This window comes from Pygoscelis adeliae, unplaced genomic scaffold (assembly GCF_000699105.1).
Source record: "Pygoscelis adeliae isolate BGI_AS28 unplaced genomic scaffold, ASM69910v1 Scaffold186, whole genome shotgun sequence".
Classification (NCBI taxonomy): domain Eukaryota; kingdom Metazoa; phylum Chordata; class Aves; order Sphenisciformes; family Spheniscidae; genus Pygoscelis; species Pygoscelis adeliae.
This window is the reverse complement of record NW_008825071.1, coordinates 1,451,568-1,461,718: the sequence shown is the minus strand read 5'-3', so window position 1 is coordinate 1,461,718 and position 10,151 is coordinate 1,451,568. Positions and strand designations below refer to the sequence as shown.

The 10,151-nt window shown below is 41.7% G+C and overlaps 1 protein-coding gene across 1 annotated transcript; it reads right to left on the bottom strand.

Annotated features, from left to right (window-relative positions):
* Nucleotides 1-681: 681 nt before the first annotated feature.
* NQO2 (NAD(P)H dehydrogenase, quinone 2) lies at nt 682-10,048 on the bottom strand. The gene is given in 7 exon segments (XM_009326448.1): nt 682-1,470; nt 2,615-2,716; nt 4,137-4,250; nt 6,440-6,570; nt 8,074-8,193; nt 8,196-8,238; nt 9,890-10,048. Coding segments are annotated over 6 exon segments (663 nt in total). The 5' UTR covers nt 8,218-8,238; nt 9,890-10,048; the 3' UTR covers nt 682-1,296.
* Between the last annotated feature and the right edge of the window lie 103 nt (nt 10,049-10,151).

The window sequence follows — 10,151 nt, the reverse complement described above, 5'->3', positions numbered from 1 at the left end:
CTTCCCCTGCCACTCCAGAATCTGGGCTCAGCATGTTTATTATCCAAATAGCCCTTAAAGAAACATAAGGGTGGGGCATGACAAGGCTGCTACAAAGAACATACAGCCAATGCATGCTCTCTATGCAGAGGCCTAAGTGTCATTTGACAGTGACTCAGAAGGCCGTTTCTTATTCAGGCCACATTCTTTTAATATCGAAGTGCAAAGCCAGCTGTTAGGTAAGCTGATCAAAGCAAGAAATTGTGTAGCTAAGCAAGGAACCCACCCTTTGTCACATGCACAAAAAGGGTTAGCAGCTCTCAAGCACAAAAATAATCCTGCTAAAGTTCAAGGTAAAAATCACAGATGTTAAGAGCCAGACAGTCATTCTATCCCACTAGATCCTGGCTCATAGACAGACAGGGCTCCTGCAGGTTTTTGGGTAGGCGCTCTGCCTCTCCGACTGCCAGTGCTGGAGATCTCCAAGGAAGCCCACCTACACTGATGCTGGAGGGGATGCACCCAGCCCTCCAGACCCAAACAGCAATACTGACTGGTGTGAAGGGGCAGCGAACAGATAGGATTCCTTTCTGTCTCTACTTAGGGTAACAAAAATAGAGAACTCCCTGTGGTTTTAGGAAACTACATACTTTACAAATGGGAGCTACATGCTATAAAGAAAGGCAATACATGCACATGGTGCTATATGATATTTGTATTTGGTTTTTTCCTTTTCTGCTATCTGTCATAGCTTTAATATTGCTTTGTAAATATGTGGAAAAGCCTAAGGCTGTCCACAAAGCTTTCCAGCTGTCTAAGTCACTGTACAACTGTATATCCTTTTGCATTATTCATGATCTGGCCTCATAGCTCAAAGGCACAAGTGTAGAGCTCTCATTTAAAAGAACAGGATTGGCCATAACAAGGTTGAGTATGGGCAGTATATTCCCTGGCAAATAAAAGTGGCAGCTGGTACAAAAAGTGTTAAAATAAACTTGGCAATGTACTTTACTGTTTCATAAGCAGCAACGGTATAATCTGCAATTAAATACCGCTTGTGTTATCAACACTTGTAGGCAGGATGTCACTGTTTATATGAACAAGGATAAGTCTTCACAAAGAGTTTTGCACCCATAATTGAAGAGAATCCCTCAGGAGTCAATGAAGATAAATGCTATTTGTCGGTTAAGCTGCTAGCTGTAGTACTCAAGATGCTTGTAATACACTTGAATTAGATTAGCATTCAGATGTTGAGATAAAGTACCAGAAAGAATGGAGAAAAAAAAAATCTTCTCTCTGTAGTCTTGTACCTGAACATTACTTGAAATACCACTCAGGAGAGCAGTTTATGGGTTCTTCCTTCCAAAGAGTCTTCAGACGCTGGGCCCAGGCAGTCAGCATCTCTTTCCTCTTCTCCTCAGAGACATACTCCGGAGCGAAGCAGATGTGAGGTGCAAGGACTTTGACACCACAAAAGTGCATGATTCCATGCTGGACTCAAAGCAAAGAAAAAAACGCCTCAGGAAATAGTTAGTCTTTCAATTCAAGAATGTGGAAGATTCAAATCTGAAACTGTTTTTCTGACCCAATATAAGACAGGTTTTCTAAACCTGTGCATTCATCAGGAGAAGGGAAATAAATTGCAAAAGTTCATTACCTATCCTGGCAGTCATCGTTGAAGGCTAGGCATTAAGCAGAATGACATACAATACACTGAAAACTAAGGTCAACTACATTTATTCTGCTCTGTGGAATTTATTTTTAAGTGCTATTAAACCTACAGAAGTGTTCTCTTCGGCTTCTGTACGCCATTAAATTTGCAAGGATAAGAGACAGCCTAAAGTTCATTGTACTGTTTGAATCTCCACAGATTGTCCCTTAACTGCAGTGTATTTCTCATCTACTTCTAAGTATTTTTTTTAACCTTTTGCCTCTGACGATCCTGAATGAAGGCTAATGCCTTTCAAATCAGCTCAACTTGCCATCTTCCCTATGTGTATTTCTGAATTCACAGTTGTGTTTCACGTTCTTTGTCACGTTGAATTGCAAGCTCTGCAGCTAGATAGCCTCACAAGGGCAGAGAGCTAGTAATCGCAATGGGTAGGAGACCAAAGAATTTAAGTACATCTGTTGTATTATATCAAGAAGTAGCTGGCACAATTTGCCTTACCACCTAAATTTCTCAAAGCATGCTTGCTACTTCTGATAAAAGGGTAGCAATAAGAAAAGGCATACTGACTTTCATATGCTGATCATTAATGCCAGGATAATGGGTGACTCCCCTCCTGCCCCGCATCCTACATGAATCAGGTAGCTATGGGGAAAAGAAATCCTGCATGCTACGGCTAAAGGAAATCTTGTAGCACCAGAGAAACTTAAAAGGCTGACAGTATAAGCTTTCTCCAGATCCCAGTCTGGAGGAAGGGGCACAAAACAACTTTAAAACTCTGTGAACTTTTAAAGTACTCTCAGAATTTTAGGGCCCAATTTATAACCTGCAGATGCTTGGAATTGACAACTTAATTCTTCCTTATTATATTGTGTTTCATATAAAATAAACAATAATACAACTGTTAAAAATAATTGGAATAATAAAAATTAAGGCAAACAACAACCAAATATTCATATATTATACCTGCATGGGCCACAGGAGATAGCGAATATCACCACTGATACCTCCTTTTGCATACATCTCTCTGCTTCCTCCGGTGGTGAAAGAAAACAGGGCTAATTTGTTCTAGAATTAAGAAAGCAGCGCTTGAGTTAGGCATGTTTAAAGAAGAGTGGCTGAATAGTTCAAGAGATATTCAGGGGAACCTGGACAGCATAAATTTCTAGAGGACGTGGTGTCCTCTTCTTTCCCAGACCTTATGTGTAGTGGCAGCTCTGAGGCAAAGATTAACGACATACAAATAGACAGTGGAGCGTGTATCAGGCCTTTGGGCAGAGACAGGTTAAAAAGAAAAGGAATTACATGTCTGACACCCTTGTATGAAGCAGGGCTCACCTTTGTTCTCCCCTGTGCAATGTTTGGAGAACTGTGGCTGGAAAGCACTCCGTTACTGAGAATATCTCTATTCCTGTCCTTCGTGAATGCAGAAATTGAATGCTACAGTTCCCCTTCAAAATTGGGCTTGCTTGTCCCTTGCCAAGGAATAATTTGAGAGCAAATAGTCCTCAGGTGTTCTAAACCCCTGTGTTTCTTCCGCTTCTTTAACTATGGTATTAGCCACGGGCTTGTGCTCAGCTTCTATCCTCTCAGTTTTAGCTTCCGTAATTGAAATAACGTTTTTCTAGTGCAGTATCCAAACTGCCTTGAGCCTGCACTCAGCATGCAGCTATGATCATTGGGGATTACTCCTGTCCATCTCAGTGAGGCAGCCATTTCTGAAATTTAAATGAACTGGAATGTTTCAATTGTTAAGAAGATCAGAAATTACAGAGATTAATATGCAGCGAACATAAATGTGAAACTAATATTGATTGTTTCTGGATGCTGCAGTTGTAATCAAATAAGATCCATCAGACAGTGGGCCAAAATTTTCCAGGGATATTCCCAGTGCCATGGAAAATTAAAAATCTGTGAATTGTCATCTAGAGATACTGATCTTGCCTAATTTATAAGCTACAGAGAAGAAAAGGTTGAAAGGAGATAGTTGGGACAGAGGCTCATGCACTGGGTATTTCAGGTTTCTGATTAAATTTTATCATTTAATTCCAATCTTTGATATCTAATCCCAGAACAGGATCTTGTCACCTGATCTAGTATGTCACTCATTACAGATTTGTGCAGTCCTACGGTGGTGAGAAGAATGACAGACTATAGTTTTAGGAAATGGATCGATTTAAACTGTTTGCAAGCTGTATGCCATCCCAGTGCACTCTGATACACCTACCAAATTATAAAGCCAATTTTGTAGGCCAACTAAAAATCTCTAGGAGGTTGCTTAAATCTTTAGGAACCACTGCATTCTCCTTATTGTACTACCTTTCAGACAGCTTTAACAAGCCAGAAAGTTACCCAACATGTTACCAAAGCATTATTTCAGGAGCGCGTAAAGTGAGAGCTTTAAACAAATGTAATGGAAAAGGAAGACCAATAGCCTCAAGAGCATTGTGCAAACCTTGATCTTAATAAAACAATCTCAAAAACCTACCTTGAGCAAACCAGAATCATAACAGTTTGGAAATTCATGAGCAAATCCTTGGACCAAGACTCTGTCCATCCAGCCCTTCATGATTGCTGGCATGCTGAACCAATATAAGGGAAACTAGGCAAAAAGTAAATTACCTTGTTAGCACAGAGAGTAGGGGCCATCCTTAGGCCTGGTCTACAGGCCAAATCCTATTCTCTTAATCTGTTCCAGATCTTGTACATGCCTTCTTCCAGCTCTCTGTCAGGAGAGGCAGTAACTATGCTTGGCAAAAATAACTGGAGTTCTTTCTGTTTGTAGTAGTCTCAGGTACATACACGAGCATCTATAGCACACTAACACGATGGTGAATGTGAGGGCTTCCACACAAATTAAAGTTGGAGTATCATGAAGCAGGAAGGTGCCATTTAATTCAAACTTAAGACTGTACAGAATTGTGTCTCCTATTGCTGAAATGCAAAAGGAACATAGGATCTAATGGAGAACGTGGCCAAAATGCATACAGAGAGCCTTATTACCAGGATTGACATCTGGTGATCAGTTCTGATCCGACAGTCTGTTGACAAATGCCATGGGATCTTAAGAAAGACTGTCTTTCACACCCTGCTGCCATGATGACCCTGAATCACTTTGCTGAGAAGAAAACTTCTTCTTTAACAGTAGGACCTTCTGTTTCTAGATCCTCCAGTTAGCCCATGTGACTACAGCCTAAAGCTATTGTCTTATTTGCATTATCTTGAATGCTTTACGGACTCTTATTCTAGGATGCATCGCTACCCCTAAACCTTTGTCCACACTGCAGTACAGAAGAAATTCTGTAAAAGCTTAACCATGTGTGGCTTAATTAAAGATGAAAACAATGTGGAAACTGGGCAATCACCACTATCTCTAAAAATGGTGAGTTTAGTCTGTAGTAAATTTTAAGTTACTTTATGGTGTCTTTCAGAGGCTTTTTCCTTTTATTTTTTTCTGCACCAGAACATACTTAACTCTTCATAGCATTCTACAGACAGAAAGTAGAAAGCAACCACTTCCTCCGGGGGATGTTTTACTATACTTATCTCAGAAGCAATAGTGTAAAAATAATGAAGACTTACAGTGAAATGCTTAATTGAGATATGGTCACATCCTAAATTTCATCTAGAATCGGACAGCGGAATACATACAGGCTATGCCTAAGGCCAACAGTCACACAGGCACACACAGAAATGTAAGGCTAGTATTGCCTTATACAGTACTTCTGGGACTTGTAGACACCGAGGACAGAGGTGGCACCGTGGGGACCGAAGATGGGGTTTAATGATCCATTAGCAAGTCCAGATAGAGCTTCTGCAACTCAGCAATAAATGAGGACAGGCCGGTCGGGGAGGTCCAAGTTCCCTGAGCCTGCTGGCTGCTCCCAGCTGCTCGCCCAGAAAATAAGCCTTGCCCTGCTTTCTGCCAGCCTGCCTGACATCCGTGGTCACGTATATGCATCCAGATATTAAGTTTGGCCCAGTGTTGGTGAATTACTGGATTTGCTGTCTTTTCAGTTGTGCTACTAAATTACTGGATTTGCTGTTGTAATGACCTGCATAATTGTACTACTGATCTGTATTTGTTGCTGTACCATTACTTAGAGATAAAGTGTTTATTCCTAAAGCTGTTGGTCTGGTGTCTGTTACTGTATCCCAAACCTGTAACTTGGAGGGGCTGCCTGAAGCCCTTACGCACATTTCTGCCTGCCAATCTGTGTTTGCTTTGTGTGAGCTCCAAGACAAAGGGATAGTATCGGGCTGCCTGATAACATGGCACGGTTCTCATATTGAGAATTATAGTATTATTTTGCACTCAATACTTTCTGGTCTGAGTTGCTCAATGCAATCAATTTGGACCAGTCTTCACAAAACCTATGCAATCAGACTTACTTTTGAATATTAATTTTTAAGTGAAGCACTGCTGTGAATTTTACTCAGGTATTTTAAGGTTCTAATTTCAGATGCCTTCCTACTCCTCAAAAATGCCAGCGTGGAGCCATTATTTGTGTGAAAAATTCATACTGTGCTAGCACGAATAATGCTTACACATGATCTGGTATTTCTGATATTTTCTAAAATCCACATCCTGTCAGAAAAACCTGATACCTTGAAATTGCTAGGCTGGATACAGACTGTTTTGTGTTGATGGCAGAGCTACTTCCTCTTTTTACTCTGGCTAGATTCAATGTTCCTAACGCAATCTATAATTTTCTCACCTACTATTGCTTTTCTTTTGTTCAACCCTGTACATTACAACTGAAGTCTTTTAATACAATTTAAAATAATGACCTGAAAAATCAGTAAGTCTGCTTCCTGCACCTTCTTTTGCTCTTCAATCAGGTCACTGGACAAACCTCCTCTTTTGTAAGCTTTCCATGTCTCCACACCATAATTGAACTCTTCTGAGTTATGCAAGCAACCTGTGGGTAGAAGTGAACAGTCATTGCTTGCCTTGTTTCTAGCATCATAGCCAGATAAGAATTAAATACAGGTTACAATCTACAGTTCTAAATTGAGTTACTGCTTTCCAGTTTTTCCCCACTTCCTTCTTTTTTTTTTTTTTTGGTGGATATTCAGCATCATCACAGCTGATGCTGATTTGATTTTAAACTGGAGAGCAATGTAGTGTCTGAGAGTACTACAACTTTTGCCTTTCTGTAGCAACATATGAAGTGCAGTAAGAGGACCTAAGCTTGGCTCAAGACTCTGGTGATGCAGGTGGATGATTTAGGAGGATTTAAGAGAATTTTGCTAATTGCCCCTGCCTCTGCATTAGGGATTACTGAAACCACCACGCAGTCACAAGCACTATGTAGCTGCTTTTCAGCCTCTGTAACTGGGAAACTCATCAGGGCCTGGGGAACCGGTATTGGCCAGCTCTGCTGACTCCACTACAGTTGGGTGAGCTGATTCATGTATGGCTGAATCAGACATGTACATTCATTCTGCTGATTCAACTAGTAGACCATCAATCTCTAGCAGAAGAGAGAGGCAGTAGCCTCAAGAACTAAACTCTAGCAAGTCACAGAATGGTTCTGAAGGCATTTCTCACCCATGAGAAACGGACTTCAGAGATTGATTGTGGACACGTGCTAACGCGTTTTTCCCTCAGTAATGTCACTGTGAGACAAGGTTCGTATTCAGGCGTGGACTTTTCGAAATGCTTATGTCTGGTCATTAATAAGTTTCTTCTTGTTTTTGCCAGTGCTTGCACTGGACCTGTGCTATTTCTTTTTTATTCTTGTTTTAAAGAAAGAGAGTTTCAGCTGTCGCAGATTATGTTATGGCTTTGTGTTTCCTAACCTGGAAAAATACTGGGGCTAAATGCTAGTAAGAGCACAGTGAAAATATCACATAAACCTAACGAGAGCATCACAGTTTTTCTCAAGTCTTAACTGCATCATCTAGTCATTTTTAGTAATCATATTGTCTGATTCAAGGTAGTCAGGAGGTGCCAAGACAACTCAAAAGCCCAAGCACTTAAGGGCCTGGAGCTAACTGGCAGAAAGCATTTGTAGTCTTCGTTAAGAGAAGGTGGTTCGTAGAATGTCTCTGCAGCTGACTGCAAATACTGTAATAATATTTTCCCTCACTCACTTTAGTCTAAAGGCAAAACACCGTTTCACAAATCCGTACTATACAGATATTTCATTTTCCTGATTGAGGGGCCATTTCTAGTGATCAGATTTATTTAAATAAAGATGATACTTGTTGGGTTCCTACACTGACATTTCTTAGTCAATGCTAATAGAAAATAAAAAGCTGGGTCTTGTTAGTTAGGGGATATTTGTACAAAATAATAGCAACTATTTTTCTGAGTGCACCCGAGAGCATGATTCTGGATTGTTAATGCAGCAGGATAGACAAGGTGAAAGTTTGTCTCGTCGTTATTGTTGAAAAAAGTGTATTTTGGCTAGTCTCACCAACAATGTCATTTCTTGTTGCTCTTGGCTCGAACTGCATGGCATATAAATCAGACACTGTGACACTGCAGCCCTGCTTGCTCAGTTCTTCTACAGCAACCCTCTTCAAAGATCCGTTCAAGGACTTGGGCTCTTGATGTGCATAGACTATCAGGACTTTTCTCCCTGGAGGCAGAGAGAAAACCAGAAGATACCTCTGAGTATAGGAGGCAGATACGAAACAGTTTGTGGAGCTGGGGCCTGGTCCTTCATTTTTCCGTAGTGTGTTTTCCAAATGGCACAAAACTAGTGAAAACAGAATGACAGTGGCAGCACTTGACTCCTGCTCGGCAGCAATGAGTGACTCATGAGGAACTAATCAGTGAATACCCCCAACCCAGCAATTCTGTGCTACACTGGGCTTTCCTAGGTGGAACTCAGTGGACAGTGGGTGCGTTTCCATAGCAGGTCACACTGCTCTACATCAGCAGAACCCAGTCCCTCCTCTTGAGTCAGCATTTGTGTTTATCCGATTCCGCTACCCTCCCCCAAAAAACTCACACATCCACAGAAGGAAAAAAAAAAAATCTGTCTGCTGGTTTAGCTCCTTAGGCTGGGTCAGACAAGCTAAGCACGAGCGTGAGGGGCGGGCTGGGATCAAAGCAGTGCCAGCTTAGATTCCCTCAAAATGTTGTGGAAACAACTTCTGAGAGCTCAGAGCATCTTCCTTACTGCAACGTGGGATCCCCTCATCTTCCAGTTCAGTGCTGCGGAAGTGACAACATCGGGGTAGATGTTTAAGATGCCACGATCCCACTTCAGCATCATCACAGTGACTTCAGTAGAAAGCAACATGATTTTTTTCTTAGATGCGGGAGTGAGCTGTCTAGTGTATCTCAAGCTGCTGACAAAGTGGATTTAAGGTAAGCTGAGTAGCAATACAGATACGTTGGGATGGAGCTTCTTAAACGGATGTAACAAGGTGTATCAGAGCTTACTTGTTCAAAATTTTCTTATACATAGGCCATTCAATTTTAATAATTCTCTAAAAAAATCATTCATCACTGAACACAAGGGAAAGGTGAAATACTTTTATGGGGTAGTAGTTGTTTATGCATAAACACTGCAGAGAGGGAAATTTCCAGGGACTACTGAAAATGACTGGATCTGCAAAATATGCAGCTCTTGGTTCCTAACAGCCAACAGAAAAACTCAGGCATCTCCTGAGTTCAGTTTCTCCAGGGGACACAGAAGCTGTACAGCCCAGAGCACCAGCAGGGTGACAGGTAAGTTTAAGGTGTCGAAGATAATTAATAGAACCCGAGCTGAATGCTTGAAGAAACAATACTTCATTTTTAACCTGAATTATAAGGGGTGATTATTTCTCCAGTGTGCATAGCGTCCACGAAACAACAGCTTTGCCAAAAGTCTATTAAAATTCGTGGTCAAATGCTATCATAAATTTAACACGCATATAAACTATTTAAGCCCCGGCTCCATAACTTGTTCTGGAATATCAAGAGCAGTTACCCCTTTGCTGTTGCTGCTAACTCTCAGCAAATAGGTGGTTCAGTGGCTGGACGTGACACAATCTCACAGGTGCAACAAGATTAACCCTGCAAGCTGCTGGTTTGTTCCCGTTCCAGTGGAGCCGAGGGCACTCAGACACGGTGTTCAGAGAGGCCGGAGTTCTCAAAGGCATCACTTACTGAAGTAATTTCGGTCATTTGAAAAAGTAATACCTCAGTATCCCAACTAAACGTTACAGATATGCCACAGATATACCAGCGTGCCCAGGCCTGAAGTGAACAGCATTTTTATTAGTATTTGTTCTTACCTGCCATTTTCTGGAAGCACCGAGCGGCTTCTGTCTCAGGGATCTGTTATGGCCTGTGAACTCAACCGACAAATTTGCTTATGTGAGAAACATCAGGAAAAGGCACAAGGAGATCCGCTGTTTCAGTAGGAAACGTACCGTCCTGCGCGGACACGAAGGGGCTGCGAGGGGAAGGGGCTGTGTGAGTGCCCGCCCCTGCGTCCGTGTGTATACACACAGGCGTGCGCTGCAGCGGCGCGACCCGCCGGAGGACGAGGGCGCG